This window comes from Neolamprologus multifasciatus, chromosome 8, assembly GCF_963576455.1.
Source record: "Neolamprologus multifasciatus chromosome 8, fNeoMul1.2, whole genome shotgun sequence".
NCBI lineage: Eukaryota > Metazoa > Chordata > Actinopteri > Cichliformes > Cichlidae > Neolamprologus > Neolamprologus multifasciatus.
Window position 1 is genome coordinate 598,579 of NC_140446.1, and position 20,530 is coordinate 619,108.

The 20,530-nt window shown below is 46.7% G+C and overlaps 2 protein-coding genes across 2 annotated transcripts in view; both read left to right on the top strand.

The window, feature by feature from the left end:
* Positions 1 to 6,862, top strand: part of LOC146512036 (cGMP-dependent protein kinase 1-like) — a 62,018-nt gene extending 55,156 nt beyond the window's left edge. The window contains exons 11-18 of the mRNA XM_085169872.1: positions 553 to 692; positions 1,158 to 1,247; positions 1,526 to 1,667; positions 1,758 to 1,921; positions 2,000 to 2,122; positions 2,199 to 2,261; positions 2,381 to 2,447; positions 3,891 to 6,862. Coding sequence (XP_085025998.1) covers positions 553 to 692; positions 1,158 to 1,247; positions 1,526 to 1,667; positions 1,758 to 1,921; positions 2,000 to 2,122; positions 2,199 to 2,261; positions 2,381 to 2,447; positions 3,891 to 3,989 — 888 coding nt within the window. The 3' untranslated portion in view covers positions 3,990 to 6,862. The remainder of the gene's footprint in view (positions 1 to 552; positions 693 to 1,157; positions 1,248 to 1,525; positions 1,668 to 1,757; positions 1,922 to 1,999; positions 2,123 to 2,198; positions 2,262 to 2,380; positions 2,448 to 3,890) is intronic.
* A 1,586-nt stretch (positions 6,863 to 8,448) lies between these two features.
* On the top strand, positions 8,449 to 19,989 carry LOC146512037 (protein FAM13C-like). The gene is made up of 11 exons (XM_085169876.1): positions 8,449 to 10,661; positions 11,747 to 12,059; positions 13,183 to 13,318; positions 13,434 to 13,515; positions 13,697 to 13,757; positions 13,919 to 14,039; positions 17,272 to 17,355; positions 17,466 to 17,561; positions 17,790 to 18,001; positions 18,586 to 18,687; positions 18,811 to 19,989. The coding sequence occupies exons 1-11, from the start codon at positions 10,448 to 10,450 to the stop codon at positions 18,926 to 18,928; spliced, it is 1,539 nt and encodes a 512-aa protein (XP_085026002.1). The 5' UTR covers positions 8,449 to 10,447; the 3' UTR covers positions 18,929 to 19,989.
* Positions 19,990 to 20,530: the final 541 nt, after the last annotated feature.

Genomic DNA, 20,530 nt, shown 5'->3' on the forward strand with positions numbered 1-20,530 from the left:
GGACTTAAATCAGACGAGATGTTTTGGCGTGAAACTCCTCCAAAATGTCTGGATTCAACAAGAGGGGCCAAAGTTCCCCACAGTGACGAGAAAGACTCACACATCACAAACACTTGATTGCAGTTCTTGCTGCCGATCATGGCACAACCAGTTATTACCAGTATGACCATCCATGTGCTTCGGTAACTTTTTCCCTGAATAAATGAAAAGATCTTTTAAACACTGTTTGTTGTCTTTGTCTGATATTGAACTTGTGATGATCTAAAACATGAAATGAGATGTGAGAGCACAAGACTGTGGACCAGTAAGATTTTCAAAATAAAACAAAAACAAGAGTAGCGTGCTTTTTTAGCTTGGAGAAATTATGAAAGTGGTGCGATACGCAGCGACTGAATCTCAGTTGTTCTAACTTTAGCCCAGAGGGGACGTCACCATCTCTGGAAGTGTTGGACCTCCTCGAGAAAATAAAGCTTCCTGGGTTTGACTGGTGCAGGTGTATCTAGCTGTGTCGCTAGCTCTTTACGCCCTCTACGACCCGTTGTGTTTGTTCAGGTGCAGCTGAAGAGCGAAGAGGCAAAGACGTTCGCCATGAAGATCCTGAAGAAGCGTCACATCGTGGACACGAGGCAGCAGGAGCACATTCGCTCTGAGAAGCACATCATGACCGAGGCGCACTCGGACTTCATCGTCAGGTCGGCACAACAACCGTCACTGGAGGCTTTGTGTTTGATGGAAACAATGAAAGATGCTTTGCAATACATACTTTAATTCAAAGATGAATTTTTAAGTAAAATATTCAAAAACGCTTAATTGTTTTATGACATTTTATATCAGGCAAAAAAAACCTCATCAACCTGCCGATCAAAGTCACGTGACCACAGTTTAACATTGGTGTAATATTTATATTCATGCGCTTTGATATATAAACTTTGTGGAAAATTTGCAGTGAGAAAAAAGTCTGGATTTACAAAATAAAATCCTTGAATCAGATTTCTTCTTTCTGTTTCTGGCTTCTAGACGAAGCCTCGTAAAAAGTAAGACAGGCAGAGTCTGGCCAGGAAAAACATTCATGTTCGTGGGCTTTTTAAAAACGGACATAAACACAACGCTGCACATAACCGTCAGAAAGATGAGCTGCTGTTGTTCTTTGTGCTCAGGTTGTACCGCACCTTTAAAGACAGTAAATATCTGTACATGCTGATGGAGGCGTGTCTGGGCGGAGAGCTGTGGACCATACTGAGAGACCGGTACGCGTCACACAAAACTCTCATCATATTTTAATAAAATGTAGTAAAATAGTTATAGTCATGAAACTTTGAAGAACAAAATCAATGAAACCGTCATTTGTGAAACATGAGACGAAACTTCTGATGATGTCACCTCAGACTGAAGGATCTGACCTTTCATTGGCTAAAACCCAAATAAGAAACGTGCACATTGCAGCCTTTAAAACCTGTCAGTGAGTCGTCACAGAGGCTCAGGACGTGCTGAGAGCGCCGTCACAGCTCTTTAAACTCCGTTTCAGGGGCTCCTTTGAAGATTCCACCACCAGGTTCTACACGGGCTGCGTGGTCGAAGCGTTCGCCTACCTGCACGCCAAAGGCATCATTTACAGAGACCTGAAACCCGAAAACCTCATTCTGGACAGCCGAGGATACGCCAAGCTGGTACGCACTAACACCTCCCTTATTTTTGACGAACAATCAGACGTAAGTCATCACATTCACATGAGGAGCTCTTGGGCCTGTTTTTTTCAGGTGGACTTTGGCTTTGCTAAGAAAATTGGTTTTTGTAAGAAGACGTGGACGTTCTGCGGGACGCCGGAGTACGTTGCTCCAGAGATCATCCTCAACAAGGGTCATGACGTCTCTGCTGACTACTGGTCTCTGGGTATTCTGATGTACGAGCTGCTGACCGGCAGGTGAGGAGCCAACTCGGTGCTGCACGTTTTATTTTTTTGCTTTTGTGTGTGTGGTTCAGTGTCTGCTTGTGTCTCCAGCCCTCCGTTTTCAGGTCCAGATCCAATGAAGACCTACAATGTCATCCTGAGAGGCATCGACATGATCGAGTTTCCAAAGAAAATCACCAAGAACGCCGCCAATCTCATCAAGAAGCTCTGCAGGTAGGGGGCGCTGTCTGAGCCGCAGTTCACTGTTTTCATCTCCAGGAAACGTATCTAACCACAGCTGTGCTGGCAGGGACAATCCTTCAGAGAGACTCGGAAACCTCAAAAATGGAGTCAAAGACATCCAGAAACACAAGTGAGTGAGCTGCTCACAAAACATGAAGCATGAGGATGACCTTTGACCTGGATCAGCCCTCACCTGTGTGTGTGTGTGTGTGTGTGTGTGTGTGTGTGTGTGTGTGTGTGCGTGCTCAGGTGGTTTGAAGGTTTTAACTGGGAGGGTCTAAGAAAAGGAACGCTGACTCCGCCCATCACACCAGATGTGAGTAGAAATAAAAATTCACTTTTTCTTCTTGAATCGTCAAAGCCTGAAGATTCCCTGCTGATTTTTAAAGTTTAAAACAACAAATCATTTTGATTGTCTCCTGATGTTGGGAGCTTCATGTATATTTGATTTAGTTGATGGTAGTTTTCACTCGGACACAGAGGCACTTAATGACAGGCAGGAATCCTGACCATCAACTTCTGTCCCGCGCTAAAAATCTGATTTGATGTTGTTTGTGCTGTAGACTGGCTCAATATGTAGTGTTAGAAATCAACCATTTTGTAGCGAACCCCCCCGAATGCAGGATGACACTTTACTGATGACGTTTTGAAGGTTTAATGGCAGTAAACCATCAATCTCACCGTAAGAGCTGGGGATGTACACATAGAAACAGCGTGTAAGCAAAAATAATCCACACTCTTACAATCGTAAACCTTATAACATGAAGTTTGTTTCAACGTAACATTTAACAAACGTAGCCTCTGTCACAAAAGCATCTAAACGTGTCCTCATTTATATCATAACCATACTTTGTGCCTCTATCAAGGGGGCTGCTAATGACAAAAGAAATCTCCACAGGCTCCGTTAAGCCATCACAAAACTCCCGCGACTGCCGCTGAAAACTGCGCCAAAAACAGTTTTACAGGAAATCGTCCCATCAAAATAAAAGCTTCTACACACGAACAGGAAGTTGGTAGTAGAAAACAGCAATGAGTGCCAAAATAAGGTGCAAGGAAAAGCATTCAGGGTTATTTACACATTTTTATCCTCACTGAGATAAAAACACTTTACCAAAGACACCCTGGTAATAAGTCTTATGTGTAGTTGGACATGATTTCGGTCTCTAATAAATGAAAGAATCAACCATCCCTGCTAGAACAAGTTTATAAGTGAAATTATTGAATTCCACCCATGAAAGTTCATAAACGGACCTGTGAGTTCATCTCATCACTGTGAAACTGACAGCTCTCCATATTTACATGGACCCTCAGCCATGAGGTCAGTTTTAGTTTGGGTCTTGACATTTTGTGCACATATCACTCGTATTTTACTCCTCTCATTTCCTGTTTCTTCGTCTCTCACAAAAAGTACTGAAGAGAATGAAGGAATGTAATCAAAGGCAAATTTATATTTGGTGCATGTCCAACCGGGAAGAACCCAGATGGGACCAGGACGCGCTCCAGAGACTGAACCTCTCGGCTTTTCTGGTCTAACTTACACGTATTCAAACTGGCACAACGTTAAATGTGTTGTGAAGAGTTCCTGTAGCTTCAAACAGGTCCTCCTCATTGTCACCTCGAGCTTCTCGGTCGATTTCTCTCTCCATCCCTGTAAAGTTGTGACTTCTGTGTAAACTCTTAAAGTCATTTGATTTAACAAAATGTGCTTTGGTCGGTCTGCAGGTTTTAAAGGGGTTTTGTTGTTTGACCTTCTGTTCAGGTCTCCTCTCCGATCGATACGAGCAACTTTGACAGCTTCCCTGAAGACACAGATGAACCACCGCCAGATGACAACTCTGGGTGGGACTATGACTTCTAAAGTGGCAGCCATCAGTTTACACCAACACCCAGAGCTCGACACTTTATGAAGAAGACGATGACTTCTCAGCGGGCTGAACAAAGGCTGCGTGGGCATCTTGGTGAAATATCCTACCTGAAGTGATTGTGTTGTTCTAAGCATGGCTGTAAACTTCCAGGAGTCAAACGCTGGATTTGAGGAGTAGTGCATGGAAGTTCATAAAGGGAAATGGACTCCAGGCCTTTCCTCGGTCGAACTGGTCAAGCTGGTCTCTGCTAACAGGAGGAACTTGGGACCCACCATTACACCTGAGAGCTGGAAGCTGAAGCAGTTCATCAAACAAACTGCCTCTTAACATCACACGTTTGTTCTGTTTTCATATTAAGACAATGCAGGATGATTTCTCGAGGCACTCAGGGCACGAAGTCAGTCCTACAAACATCTTTTGCTTTGATGGTGATTTTCAGCAAATAGATAAAAGCATGTTTTTAACTTTTTAACAGAAATGATGTCAGCTTTTAGAAACCTGTCGGGACCCGGGGAGATTAACGGCACAGCTACAAAAAAGGATCTACGGCATAGAAAACGTCAGTGATGCCTCTGAATATCTCATGAACCCAAAGAAGCCTGATTCCTTGTTTGGCTACAGATGAACTTTGGTCATGTCCCTCCAACAGAAGTCAAGGACCTGCGTAGCTCTATCTTTATGTGCCGTTTACTGCTGCAAGATTTTCTGTCCCATATGTTGCTGTAAAACAACTTTTTTCAGCCCTCTGAAATCAGGAAATGAGTTTGATTAACACATAGTTCCTCGTTACGTTAACCGGCTGCTCCTTCAGCCTGTATACAGCAGCCAAGACTGTGCAGTAACTTCATCCACACAATACAGAAGAAATAATTGGATGTTCCTTCCTGACACAGCACAGGCCTTTTTGGATCCTCATTCAACCGACACGTTTCACAGGAAGTGATGTTTACCATAAATCTGATGTCTGCTTTCATCAAAGATACCTGACGTCTTGACAGTCAACAAAATCATCCCAAAGTGTTTCTGGCAGCAATGAACAAGGCTAGATTACCAACCTGATTACCAACTGTGGTTCCACAGACCGAAGGAGTTCTTTATGATCATTACTTTTAGTAACTTCAACACAAGGTTACCCAATGAGGACTTAAACCAAAAGCCCTCCTTCATACTTCCCCTGCATCACTTTCACAATCCGAGAACAACGTCGAGTCATCCTTCCCATACTTCCTGAAGACACTGAAGGCATCATAGTCCTGCTTTTCCTACAAGTGGAAAACTTGTGCTTCTCTCAAGTGGCCTTGATAACTGACAGTTGAACTTTGACCCCCTCAGAGGGAGCTCACTCTCCTACTGCTTGCTGTTTGATTAGGTGGTAGATTTGGAAGGTTCTGGAGACCCTCGCAGAGGGCTGGAGGACGGTTATGTTCCTCTGCGGCGTGATGAACCACACCGAGTGAAATAAAGACAAACTGAGACCGAACACACAAACCTGAGGTCACCATGATGCCTTCACTTCCTGTTTCATTTTCTGGAACTTCAGATCCAAAGACGGATAGAAAGAAAACAATGCTGGGCGTAGTAGCGATCTTCACCCCCAAAGGATAACGGTGTAGTGATGCAAACATTTCTTCTTTAAGCTTTCCTTTCTGTCATTCTTTATATTGTAAGTCTTTGAATTGCTGCATGAGAACTGATGTTTTGAACAATTTTCCGAGACTTCCTCCATGTTTTTTGGACATGAATTAGACAGCGTGCTTTGATTTCTTCTGAGCTGTTGGTCTGAAGATGTTTAAAACTGTGCAGGTTTCTGGAGTGTTTCCATTTTTCTGCAATGCATCAAAACCTTTTTGTTCAGAACACGATAGGATGACGCGTCTACGACTTGGCGGTGGACAGGTGGAGAAAAAATAGCTTCCGTTACGTCTTCATGCTGACAGTAACTCCGTCACAAAGTGGACCTCTAGTATTGTTGAGTTGATGAGTCTGCAGTTTGTTTGCTTCCAAACATGAGATGAAAAGATCAAATTTGCAGTAATTTAAATTTGTACTGATGACGTATTTTTGTGGCCTTTTGTAAAAGCAGCTAACAGTCTCCAGTTTGTTACGAAGTCTTTATCTTCAGCAGTCGGATTTCGCTGTGGTTTTTCTGTAGAATGATCAGTGATGTGACGTCTGTGAGCTCTGCATGACAACAACAGTATGTTCAGTTTTCACCAGCAGAGGGCAGCACACAGTCAGACTTCCACAAAGTAGCCTGTGCTGGGCTTTTCCAGCAAATATTCCAGTGGAAAAACATGAAGGTGGGAGTCCAGTGAGGGGTGGAGTCTTCGCTAATTATCAGTAATTTCCGATTATATCTGAGTAGTTTGAAGTGGAGGAGGACTTCATAGTCTAAAAACCTCAAACTAGAATTTTCAATCACAGGTCGTACTTTACTCAAAACGGAGAAATATCTGTTTCCTCTGACTGACTGGCTCCATCTGCTGGACACAGCTAAAATACTCCTGATGGGGACGATCAGAGTCCGACGACAATAAAATGCTCAAAATAAATAAGACACATATTTGGACCAGAAGGAAAAATATTCATGTTTATATCAAAGTCATGATGCTTTGTGTTTGTGTGATGAAGCTCAAGTGTCATTGGTTTATTTGTATATACTGGGGATATTGTGTTGTGATGATTTTTTCAGCTGTTTGTTATTGTTATTATTATTATTGTTATTATTATCTTTGCTACAGTGGCTGTTGCAGTAGCTGAAGAAGCCTTCTGACTGAAAGCTTTACGGTGATGACTGTTAAAAGAAAAACTCTTTGCCAAAGCTGCTCGATCTGTTTAAAAAAATAAAAGCTGTAAAAAAAACAAAGTTTCTTTTTTTTATTTATAAAATGAAGCAAAAGAAGAAAATGACATTCAAAACTCTGATGTTGTTCCAGCCCACAACACAATAAAATATATTATTAACATGAAATATGGGAGTGTGAGGAGGGTGCACAGGTACTGGTGCATTTAAACACCTGAAGGAGGCGCAATGGTGCTTGTGTGTTTGGGAGTCCACACCGGGGTAAATGAGCCTTCAAGCGTAGCGCTTCATGACACCCTTAAGATGAGATTTCCAAGCGAGACGTGGCATCATGGCAGTTATCGTGGGATTAAATGAGCCAAGTTCTCAGCATGAACCATTAAGAATACTACATGTGAATCCGGGGTTAAATTACATCTTTATTTAAAGTGAGAATTACATTCAGGTAGAGATCACATTTACAAAGCACGAGGAAGCCAAAATAAAATGTATGAACAGCAAAGTTCATTAGTTAAAATACAAATTTAAAAATGTAGGTAACATTTATAATGTGAAGAAGCTGAACATTTGTTGCTTTGAACAATAACTAGATGGATTTTAGTGAAACAGTGCTGAATTATTGATCTCAGCCAAAATAAATTCATCATTAATTATTAAATATCATTCTAAAATCACAAGTCAGGAAAGGCAGGGCTGGAAGGACGGACTCGAACCACAGACCTCAGAAACTGAACAGCAAAGAGATGGTTTTGCAACTTTTATTTTGAAACAACCTCCGGGTGTTGTCGCCTGAGGTTGTGGATTTGTTTTCTTCCAGCTGTCAGATTTCTAATCAGTATGAAATATTAAACACGTGACATGATCCAACAACCCCGCTGATCAGCGACTTTATGTCGGTAGAAAATTGAAAATTGTTGAGTTGGCGACTTTTAATTTGAAGGACAGTACCGTTCTTCCCGCCGTTTCTCCTCTGTGAGCTGATGATGGCCGTATCAGCGGAACTACGCTCAAAAGCCGGCGTAGTGAAAAGCTCGGGCGCGGGTTTCCGAGCAGATGTAAAAAATAAATGAGATTCGCGAGCTTTTCTGGAAGTATTAGGTCCTATTCTGTAATTCGGCCAACACATCATCCATCTGAGAGCTCCTCTTTAAATACAGCTGCCATTTTATCCCCGCGTTTTCCCGCTTCTCCCGTCTACACGATGTGGACGGAGAGCGCCGCAGTACCACTCTCCGCCTGTAGGGAACAGAATGCCTGGGTGGGGGCGCTGTTTCACCAGATCATGACGAAAATAACGAGTAATACATTTTATGACATTTTAAAATTACCGATAAATAAATAATTGCGAACGCTTCACGACGGTGCGTGTCTTCCTCGCGCCAGTGACAATGTTAGTCTCCTCTGTTTCGTTCCCGCGTGTGTCACAGGCTGAAACATGTCACCTGTGGGGCTACTTCTGTCATATGTAGGGGCGCAGGTGACACGCAGCCCCGGTTCCTATTGTTCTGCTCTGCACGCTGTTCACACACGGAGCCGAGCTGCAGGTGGACCCGGATGGTCTCACGGTGATTCCCCCTCCCCGCCTGACCGAGGCCCTGGTTCCAGGTTGATCGCTCAGCTCAGGTGGGTTCGTGGATATGTTCACACTCGGGTTTTAAGCTTGTTTTACTTTAATGTAAACTATAAATCCAACCAAAAAAAAAACTCAAGTAAGTTTTTTTAATTGAAGTTGTTTCAATGACAGGTTTATTTATCGGCCGAACTACAGAGCTGAGTTATGTTGGAAACATTCTCCATGATGGCTGCGAGAGATGGCTGTCCATATCAGGTTTAGATCAAATCGTATCTTTTTTAAACGGAGTCTGGTGAGTCCTCCAAAGCGCTGCCTGAGCAGACCGAGCTGTGTTTAAAGTTGGGTCTGTGCTGGGCTGAGGAGAGGATTTAACTAGCGCTGAGTTTCAGTTTCATAAAATCTGACAACGTTTTCTCGGCAAACATCAAAAACACGAGCAGTTGTTTTCAACTAAAGTTGGAGCTTTAACTGTGAAGTTCGGCTCACAGTTTCAATTACAGCCACTATTTTCTGTGCAAAATGCAGATTTGTGTCTGCATAAGAGGTGCTTTTATTGTGGAGGAGTCAGGCTGGAGGCAGTGGTTTTTTGTTGTGGCCATCCTCAAAACGCACGTGCGTGTTTGCAGGACTGCTGCTGGGCTCTGATTGGTCCCCTGCAGCTCTCAGCGTGGTGAGTTTAAAGAGCTTCACTGTGAGGAAGCTCTGGATGGAGGTGGGTGGACGACCATCATAATGTGATCATTCTGATGGGTTAGATGCTTCTGGCCCCGCCCCTTTCATATGACTTCGTATCTGTGAATCAAGATGACAGAGATAACCGGAACACGTTTAACCTGCTTCCTGGTGCTGGGCCCAGGTTGGGTTACCATGGCGATGTACCCCAGAAAGAAATGAAGCACCTTCACGTGCTCTGATGTTACCTGGATAAGAAGGCCTCAGGTCACACTGAAGCGCCACGCCTGCCAGCAGCGAGTCAGCGTTTACAGCCTTACACATAAACACCACACCTGTATGTTTGTGTGACTCACCTGTTTAAAGTTTGCAATTGTTGGGGGCGTAGCCTCTGTGACTGGCAGGTGTCGCCATGGATGCAGGATGATACAGGAAGAGGCTGACGAGCCTCCGTCTTTTATGTACAGTCTGTAAACGGTCGCGGTGTGAGCGCCTGAAACGTCAAACTCTTACAGCAGTGTTTCCATAGAAACGCTGTGGGGACGTGTCACTCTGGATGTGTGAGGAGAAGCACGTAACTGCTCCTCCTCTTCCTCCTCTCCTGTTTTTATGAATGAGAATTAAACACGTACTCACACACGATGACGTCAGCAGGAAGCCCCTCCCCCACCGATGCGGGAGAAGCCTCATGACCAGAGAGAGAGCGGCTTCCTCCTGTCTTCATATGTCTCTCACCCAGCCGTCTCCTCCTCAGGGGGAGAGAGAGGGCAGACATCCCTCCCCCCTCCTCCTCCTCCTCTTGCATCCTTGCTCCCTCCTCTCCTCACGAGCCTGAGGATGAGTAATCCAAGCAGGGAGGAAGGGCGAGAGCTGCAGACGGAGTGAGGGAGGGAGGATACCAGCATCATCATCATCATCAGTGAACGTGCAGAGGCAGAGGATGAAGATTCAAACCCGTCCTGCAGGTCTCTCACTGCTGAGCGGCGTCCACCCGGGGCTGGCTAATTCCTGGAGTGGGAGAGAATCAGCTGAGTGAATATTTCTGCATGCTGTGGATTTCACCTGCACTGGCTAACTCCTGGAGAGTGTGTGCATTTGCATTTGTCTGTACGTGACTAATATCTGGAAGAGCTGGAGGGAGACGTGTTTTTCTGGATGGTGCTGGTCTATTTCCTGGAAGGGAGGCTCATTGACTTATGCTTTAAAACTGTGGGATAAGACTATTTCCTGCACACTAAGCTCCTGCTCTGTGCTTCCACATGTGACGTTTCAGAGATCTGGCTAATATCTGGAGTCTTTTATTGTAACAGTGCCTCACTGCCCTACATTCACCTCACACACACAAACACACACAGACACACTGCGCCTGGAACCTGGTTAATCTCTGGACCAGCGTGTCTGGCATGTTCTGCTTCTGCCTGCAGAGTTCCCTGCAGAAGCTCCAGGCTCTGGAGGTGGAGGGGGGGACATCGCTGGGGTCATCCCCCGAGGAGAGCCCCCCTCCTCTGGGCAGCAAGGAGCAGAAGAGCCCCCGTGGTCGGGCCGAGCTCGGAGGGAAGGAGGCGAAGACGCTGGCGCTTTGTCACGGCGTCCCTGCAGACGAGAACAGCCCGCCAGGTACACACACCTGTCAGTCTGTGTGTGTGTGTGTGTTGTGTGTTTATAAACTGTTGTTTTGTATGTGTGTGTGTGTGTGTATATGTGTGTGTGTTATCATTGGAGATGATCCAGACCCTGTACGCTGACACACACACACACACACACACACACACACACACACCTTCCAGTTTACCTGCAGTTACGCTGCTATTACAAACAAGCTTCTGTGAATTTACAGAAACATTTGCACAAAAACTTCATTTCTACAGTCAATAGTTTAAAAATGGAGCTTGTAAAACTTACAGGAATACAAACTTCCATCGTTCCCTCACATCCAGCGGGCTGATTCAGGGCCCTGGGCCTTATGTTTGACACCTCTGCTATATGTGGTTCTAGTTGGGTGCAGAGGTTTGTAAGGTCATAGGTGAGAGTGTTTGCAGTTATTTTAGTCATTTTGACTGTTCGGCAGCTGCAGGCTTCCCGGCAGAGTTTCAAACACGTTTTATTGAATCCACTGGGAACAGCAGAAACAGGCAGCAGACTGAGCTTTGGCATTCGGACCCTTGTTGGAGTGATGATGACCGTTGACGGCACAGAGGAGCAACGCAGTGATGGAGCACGCCGTCGATGAATGGGCGTGACAGAGTTTTGATGTTCTGAACTTCCTGATTCTCTAAACACAGAAACTAACCTGTTAACTTCCTGTCGTTGGCCTAAAACAGCTGTAAACGTATAAGCGGGTAGGACGGTATCAGCTGTGTGATGTCACAGAGTTCAGCTTCACTGAAACACGGCTGAAGGTAAAACTGGATAAATGTGCGATTAGCGAACTGTTCCCACAGGTGCTCGGGGTGAGACTGCAGAGATATGTATTTATACACATGTACATATATGTATATATACACATATATGTATTTATACACATGTACATATATGTATTTATACACATGTACATATATGTATTTATACACATGTACATATATGTATTTATACACATGTACATATATGTATTTATACACATGTGGTACATAAATATAATCACTGTAACCTGGCAGCACTGCTGGGACGAGCCGCTGACCTGTTTATGTTTTGTGTGTCTGCAGAGCTGCTGACGTTCCTGACCCGACCGCCACAGTCCCCGCGACACCCGCCGTTAACCGCCATCCACCCCGGCCAGCAGCCCCCGACCCCCGATGTAGTGCCGCCGCCGAGCCCCCACCACTCCCCCTACTCTCCTCAGAGGAGCAGCCCCGGAGGTGAAGGAGGACACGGCTCAGATGGAGGCGGAGCTCTCCTCCAGCTGCTGGCGGGAGGGGCCAGCCCCCTGCCCTCCCCCCGCTGCTCCAGCCCATGTCAGAGGTTTAACTCGGACCCGGACTCCGCCCCGTCGCCGCCGTGCAGCCAGCAGTACATCCTGTGAGTGCTGCTCTGAGGGGGGGGCGCTCGCTGCCCGTGTGGACCTGATGTTTGCTCTGATGTTCATCTGGACTTCCTGCTTTGTTTTCCTTTAAATGACGTCTGTGTTTGTTTATGTCTGCTCCCACGCGTGCTGCACAGCCTGGACCTGGACCCTGGTGGTCCTGGATCTAGACTCCGGTGGTCCTGGATCTAGACTCCGGTGGTCCTGGACCTGGACCCTGGTGGTCCCGGATCTAGACCCTGGTGGTCCTGGATCTGGACCCTGGTGGTCCTGGATCTAGACCCCGTTGGTCCTGGATCTAGACTCCGGTGGTCCTGGACCTGGACCCTGGTGGTCCTGGATCTAGACCCTGGTGGTCCTGGATCTGGACCCTGGTGGTCCTGGATCTAGACCCCGTTGGTCCTGGATCTAGACTCCGGTGGTCCTGGATCTGGACTCCGGTGGTCCTGGATCTAGACCCTGGTGGTCCTGGATCTGGACCCTGGTGGTCCTGGATCTGGACTCCGGTGGTCCTGGATCTAGACCCTGGTGGTCCTGGATCTGGACCCCGGTGGTCCTGGATCTGGACTCCGGTGGTCCTGGATCTAGACCCTGGTGGTCCTGGATCTGGACTCCGGTGGTCCTGGATCTAGACCCTGGTGGTCCTGGATCTGGACTCCGGTGGTCCTGGATCTAGACTCCGGTGGTCCTGGATCTGGACCCTGGTGGTCCTGGACCCTGGTGGTCCTGGCTCCAGGACCAACTGGACTCTTTGCTGTGGTTTCCAGTTTCAGGCTTCTTGAAGCTCTTTTGTGCTCGATGTCCTGTGATTGGTGGGGAGGCTGCAGTGGAGCGGTTTGTTTGACCTGCATTAGTGCGGCTTATATAATCTGTCCTTCATCATCATCGTCTTCGGTTTGTGAGCCACTGCCTGAAGCTGTGACCCAGTTTTTTCGCTCTGCTTCCGTCTTTGTTGTTTCACCGACAGCGACTTCCTGTCTGTGTCTGTGACACGTTGGCGTTGAATAACGTCTTAAACATGTTAAATCTCTCTGATAAATATATGTGGATATATCGCTGTGGGCTGGTGGCGTGCTCTCACCCGATGATGCTGAATCTGAGCGCTCTGTTTGTGTTCAGGTGTCGGGGCGACAGGACGCAGGACTCGGAGGGCGAGCGTCCCTCGTCCGTGCCCTTCCTCACGAGACACATCCAGACCCTGAAGAAGAAGGTCCGCAGGTTCGAGGACCAGTTTGAGCAGGACATGAACTACAAGGTAGATCCAGGAGGGGGCGCTGTCAGACTCGCGGCACAGCGCTCGATGCTCTTTGCTGCATCGTTTGATTTCTGTCGTTGAGCTTCAAACTGTCCGATGTCGTCTTCTGTTTCAGCCGTCCCACAACGACAAGTACTCGAACCCGGAGATGATCCGAGTGATGGGCGAACTGGCCAAGGCTCGCAAGCAGCTCAAAGGTGACGCTCGCAGCTCGGCTCAGTGTCTGCTGTGGGCGCACGCTGCAGCCACGTGTGTGGATGGAGGCTCAGTGAACGTGCTCAGCAGCTGAGCTGCGATCAGGCTTCTGAAACTGTGACCTCTGTGTTTCTGCTTTCAGTTCACTGACTGCTGAACTGTGTGATTGTGTTTCCTCTGCAGAGCTGAGACTCAGGCAGTCGGTGTTCGAGTCGAAGGAGCAGGGAAGCGCAGACGTCTGCAGGTAACCCGACTTCACCAACCCTGTGCTCAGTTTCAGCTGTTCGAGTAGTTTGTGCGCAGAGTTGCTGCAGCAGAGCTGGAAGGTTTAACATGCTGCCTCTGCTGGATGCCAGAGGAACTGCAGGCTTTGGTGCTTCAGTGACGGCTGCCTGTATCCTGCAGGTACGGCGCGGGGCAGCAGGGGGCGTCGGAGCACAAACCGGCTCTGGAGGAAACGGTGGAGTCCCTGTTCAGGCGGCTGAGAGAGAAGAGGCAGGCGCTGGGTCTCCCTGACAACATGAAGGTCGGTGCTCGGCTGTGCGTGACCGAACGCTTCGATTCATCAAAGGAATCAGTTTTCATTTTGTTTCACTTTGAATGCTCGTGATCACGCACAGACTTGACTCTGTGAGAGGTTAACCAATCCCATACACAGCATCCGTATCGGTCCCATCCTGGCCTAAAGGATCGGATATCGGGGAGAAATAAAAATGTAACCTGATCCATTAAATATCACAAACAGGAACTCCGCCTCCATTACAGTCAATAGAGATCGACAGACCGCGTGACTTTTGTGCGTTGCATTGTGGGTACGAGCGGCAACTAAATCAAAACACTGCATCCAGCATTTCCAGCACCGGTAACCATTAATTCTGCGGTTTTAATCCCCACTTGCATTTTATTTGCCCCAAAAACAGTTCTGTACAAAACGACGGAGAACTCGGCAGCTCCGCACGAAGACAGACGCGACGAAGAGGCAAAGAAAGTACGAGGAAGAAATCAAAGGAGTGAAAGGGTCAGACCCGCACGAGCACAGAGTGGAGTAAGCACGTCAGCGTGCTGCACAACTTTCATCACGCACACATTTATTATTATATGGTCCTAAGTGAGAGTGCACACACTCACAACATGTTTATTAGAGGTGGGAATCACCATACATCCCACGATACGATATTATTGCAATTTTTAAAAATATTTTGCGATATTCAGATTCTGTACATAAAGGTAAACTTTATCAATATTCATTTTCTCTAATATCAAAGTCTCACACTCAGTCTTTCTCTCATTTCAGTTTGATTGTTGACAAACTGAACGGTTTGTATTACAGTCTAGTCCAACTTAACTGAATCAACCATCTGGTACAATTATAGCTATTCTGAACTATGCAGTTTATGAAAACTATGCAGCCCCTTCAGCAACTGAAGAATTTGAAAGTCAATTAAAACAAAATATAATTTTACATTAAATAAAAAAGTTTTAAACTTAATTAAAATAAAACATGTCTTAAATTAAAATAAGTAAACTGTCATGTTTATTGCTGCCAAAAACAAGTTAAACACATTTGGACAGTGAAGGAATGTCAGGATTCTTGCTCAGAAAAAGGATCAACATGCTCTGAAGTCAGAGCACAAAAACCTTTTTGTAACAAAGTATCGATTTCTGCTGTCCCTGTATCCATAAATTATTAGAAACAAAATATCACCATGCTACACAGTATCGATTTTTTCCCCACCCCTAATGTTTAGTAACTTCAGATCCTGCAACAAGCCCAGCTCCAGTTTACTTTGGTGATTTTTCCCTCTCACAGCTGCTGTTACAGGCCAACGTGTCTGTTTGTCGTTTCAGGTTGTAGTGTTACACAACATTTTCAGATCCACTAGAAATAAAATAAGTGTTTCATAATTCATTCAATTATTGTCTTTATTCATAACTGGCATCATTGTTTCATTCTGTTACAGGATCTGACAGCAAAGAGGCAACATTGTATCCGTTATGCTTTATTAGCTGCTTCGTGAAAAACAAATCAACAATGCAAAAACAAAACAAACAACATACTGGAAAACAGTTATTCATCACGTGCTTCATACAACACTCGAGCACATACATGCAGACGTGGCTGTTTGGATCTCGCTCTCTCTTCACCGATCAGATCTGGCTGTGGTAGCAGCTTTAAACCCAGGCTGATAGAGGCCCAGTCTGGATCACATTCCTGCATTTTGTCGGCTGGTTTTCCTACAAAACACAACAAACATTAGCTCGCAAAGCCACAGCGAACAAAGCAGCAAAGCAACAAATTCAGATCAATATAAGACTTATTTGTAACCTACATCAACAATTATGATAAATGACGTAACAACTACAACAGAAGAACCTTTGTGTGAATGCTTGGAGCAGACTAACCTGTGAGCTGTTCTGGGACGTTATATTTGGTCTTCGATTGGCTGCAATCCAGCCATCCGTCACCTCTTTGTTACTTCAGAAACTCGGTTTGAACAATTTTTCTTCCACGACGTAATCCGATAAAAACGATTCTTTACCGCCGGCTTCCCGTGGTTGTCATGTGACCGGCTGTTGCAGTTAATAACACAACAGCTTCTTGACATTTTTGTGTTTCTTTTTATCGCTGTGTGACTGTTTTCACGTGAAAGCCTGCGTGCGCTAGTACCTCTTACCACTCGTACCCACAATCCTTTGCGGGTTTGACGTCACATTTTAATCTCATGACCAGCTAACAAGCCAATGCTACAAGCTACCGTTTAAGTGACATTTCTTTATTAGCAGTAAATTTGTAGGATTGTTAACAGGGATAGTAAGTTAAAAAGATGTCTGCAGTCCTTTCAAGATGTTGCAAATTTCTTTGTAGACAGATCCACGATTCTGCTGCACCATCAGACAGCTAGGTAGCGATAGCTAACTCCTTAGTAAGAAACGTTTTAACATTAACTAGCTTATGTACTATTACTAGTACCGCTTACCACTCATACCCACAATCCTTTGTGGTTTTATGCCTGAATGACGTCACATCTCTATTAGACGTGGAAGTAGTGAGTGTCGTTACATTAGCATTCAGTTACAACAGGAAGTTACATATTTGTTGTTCTCACGTGACGGGATTATTTTACCAAACGACTGATGATGATTTTTATCCTCCTGAAACTTTGCTGTACAAAGAGCTCAAACCTCCGAAGTTTCAGGAGGAGTGTTGGTGAACTAAGACTGTGGGGTCCTGTTTGGACAGCGTGAGCGCCCCCTGCAGGGGAAACAAACCGGCACGACGCACGGCCAGTTTCACGGTTGAAAAAACTATGAAAAACACTTTTTTCAGTCTTTAGTTTCGTTTTTACAGAAATGACACAAAATTCAGTCTCAGGTTAAACGTGATGGAAACACTGACATCATCCTGATCATGAGTGTGTTTGCATTTATTGGCTTTAAACTCTGGATGTCTGTTTATGTTCAGCTGTAAGTATAAATTTAAATTTCATGAGTATAAACACAGGTTATAATAAAGTTTTTGAAATCTGCATTAAATTGCATTTAAATGACTTTTTGAATTTTACTTTAAGCCCTTAAAGTTTAAATACAAACATCAGTGTGGCTGAACTGTGAAATACTTTGTTTTTTTAATAAACTTATAACAGAACAGCTTTAATGTTTTGTTTTTTAAACTATGAAAAAACTGATTATATCAGGTTCACATGCGTATCAGCAGATATCCAATTTTCTGATGTCAGACATAAAGTGTCTCTGTGCAGGAGATGACTCAGGCTCAGATGGTGCTGGAGAAAATCACTCTGCAGAAATGTCTGCTGTACTTCGAGAGTCTGCACGGCCGGCCGGTGAGTCCTCCCCACACACACCCAGCGGGATCGAGCCCCTCGTTTCCAACGCCATGTTTTTATTCTCCAACTCCACGAGAGGAGCTTATTGACGCTTTGTTGTGTCCCAGGGAACGAAGCAGGAGAAGAACCTGGTGAAGCCTCTGTACGACCGATACCAGATGATCAAACACTTGCTGTGTGCCAGCCCCACCATCAGCACCATCGTAAGACGCACACCTGTCGTGTTTTAGCACGAACATCAGCGTTTCATACTAAACAAAGTTTCATCAGAGAAAAACAGAAACGTTTATCGTCCTCCTGCTGCAGCGCCACCTTCAGGACAAACTCGCTGTGACAACAGCAGCTTTGAGTTGTTTCTGTAGTCGAGATGATTTTACATAAAAGCTAAAGCTTGATGGCGTTTAAGAAGGACGCATCTGTTTCTGTCTCAGGAGGAAGAGGATGGTTCTGATGAAGACTGCGTGAGTTCGTTGGCCGTCGATGAGCTTCCTGTCCCGCCGCCTCGCAGATCGGCCCAACCAGCAGCCGGCGAGGAAGACAGCGACCGGGACAGCGACCCGGCCTTCGTGTCGCCGTTAGACGAGGTGAAAGCCGTCCGGCAGCAAGATGCTCTCACCACAGCGAACCTGCACGAAGCCTCCAGGTGGGTGAAAAGTGGCGTGCGGCGAGGCTTTGAACCGCCTGTGACAGCGGCTCGGGTCACAGACGCGTCCGGTGAAAGCTCGTGTGCGTCCGACACATCTGACCTTTCACTGTTACACGGCTGCTAACAGGAAGTTTCTACTCAGCAGCTCGTGACAAACAAACACGTCTGAATCCTCACCTGCAGCTGATCTGTGCAGCTGCTGCAGGTGTGACACGATGTTTATGTCGACGCGCTGCGGTCAGACGAGTCCTGCAGGTGTGACACGATGTTTATGTGGACGTGCTGCGGTCAGACGAGTCCTGCAGGTGTAACTGCGCCTGTCAGACTGAGCTCAGGGTCCTCGCAGTCAGCCTGCAGCATGGCGCTGCTACAGTCTGTATATAAAAGATGGACGCAGCTCCTTCTGAAAAGTCTTAAACCTGCACGCTGTCTAACGACCAGCAGGGGGCGACTCCTCTGCTCAGCTGATCTGAAGCAGAGGAGCGTGATTGGCCATGAAACACCTCGACGGAGCCGCGTCCATCTTTCGTGTGCAGTAAATCGCTCGGCGGCCGGTTTTCAGTTTCTGTTCCTGCGTCCAGGTCTCAGCTGCTGGACTGTCTGCGGGAGACCCGGGCCGAGAAGAAGGCGAGGCGGAAAGTCCTGAAGGAGTTCGAGGACGAGTTTTATCGACAGACCGGAAGGTGAGCACAAACTTTATTAACAACAGGAGCTTTTAACGCAGCGGCGGCGACGTGTGCGGCGACGTGTGCGGGCAGCGACCTCGTTAACTCCTGTGTTTCCTGTCATTTGTGCATGTTGGACAGAATCTGCCAAAAAGAGGACCGAACTCCGATGAAGGAGGAGTACCAGGAGTACAAGCAGCTGAAAGCCAAACTGCGCCTGCTGGAAGTCCTCCTCAGCAAACAGGAAGTCGCCATGTGAGGAAAACCAGCATCACTTCTCCCAGTCTGGAGGGAAAACTTTGGTTTCCTCACACGTTGAGCTTTTTCATATAAACTGAATGTGCTCGAGTCCAGCTTTACTGTGACGATAGTGGAGGACGTGTCAGGAGTTCAAATGAAGCTAAAAATCACAGAGTGTTTGTTAACATGTGAAACACTCAGTAAAGCAATACGATCAAAAACAGGCGCTTGACGCTGAAAGACGGCAGAAACCTCCTGAAACGTGCTCATTGGACACAAACCAGGAGGGCGGAGTTTAGCCGGCGTCACGAGACAAAACGTCAGCTGTTTAAAGCGACCGCGTTCTTCTGCTTTATGGTGTTTTGCAGAAATTCCACCTGAAATATTTAATAAATGATTTTATTGATATTAGTGCTGAGCTCGGTGAATTCAACACGTAAATCAAATGATGGAAAACGGCGTCTCTCTGGAGGTTAAATCGAGTCTGTAAATCTTTCAGCGTGTCGTCGCGCCTGATCACACGTTAGAGCTACAAACTGCATGTTCAGAGGTGGAGGCTTTACAGGTAGACACCACCAGGAGGCGCTGCTGAACACGACTTCTTTAATCATTCAGGTGTTTCTGTTTGTTCTGATGAGTTTTTGCACTGAAGTGTTCGGGTTAAGTTCAGAGTTAAACACACGCGGCCATTTTTGGTGAGCGCACACTGAATCTTCTCATTTCATTGATTTATTTTGTTCTGTCAGTTTCGCTGAGATCTGGTGTGTGTTGCCGTGGAGACGGAGGAAATGAAGCGTTTACGTCACTGAAGCGGGGCGTTCAGGCGTCACTCGTGCCGGTGCAAATGTATTTAAGTCACTTTATGCTGAAAAAGGACATTTAATTTTTTTCAGGTTGCTGTTGTAGCGACGGGTCGCTGCTGGAGTCTGTCGCGGTGCAGGCGGGTGCAGGCGGTGCAGGCAGTGCAGGCGGTGCAGGCAGTGCAGGCAGATGCAGGTGGTGCAGGGAGATGCAGGCGGATGCAGGCAGTGCAGGTGGTGCAGGCGGTGCAGGCAGTGCAGGCGGATGCAGGTGGTGCAGGCGGATGCAGGCAGATGCAGGTGGTGCAGGCAGATGCAGGCAGCGCAGGCAGATGCAGGTGGTGCAGGCGGATGCAGGCAGCGCAGGCAGATGCAGGTGGTGCAGGCAGATGCAGGCAGCGCAGGCAGATGCAGGTGGTGCAGGCGGATGCAGGCAGCGCAGGCAGATGCAGGTGGTGCAGGCGGATGCAGGCAGCGCAGGCAGATGCAGGTGGTGCAGGCGGATGCAGGCAGCGCAGGCAGATGCAGGTGGTGCAGGCGGATGCAGGCAGCGCAGGCGGATGCAGGTGGTGCAGGCGGATGCAGGTGGTGCAGGCGGATGCAGGTGGTGCAGGTGGTGCAGGCAGCGCAGGCGGTGCAGGCGGAGCTCCTGTAGAAAAGAGAGCCTGCAGGGCAAGTAACTGGAAACTGCAGTGCTCTTTAACCCACCGTGTGCGTTCGAGGAAACTCGAGCAACCGAGCGAAAAGCTTCCTGATGTTTTGCACGTTACACTCTCAGCATGTCGGCGGCGTTCCCAGGATTTAAGGTCAGTATTCAGAGC

Coding starts and splice junctions, on each gene's coding strand:
- LOC146512037 (XM_085169876.1), top strand. CDS start 10,448: ATGTTCTGCTTCTGCCTGCAGAGTTCCCTGCAGAAGCTCCAGGCTCTG. Junction 17,356..17,465: donor AGAGTCTGCACGGCCGGCCG/GTGAGTCCTCCC, acceptor GTTGTGTCCCAG/GGAACGAAGCAGGAGAAGAA. Junction 18,002..18,585: donor AACCTGCACGAAGCCTCCAG/GTGGGTGAAAAG, acceptor TCCTGCGTCCAG/GTCTCAGCTGCTGGACTGTC.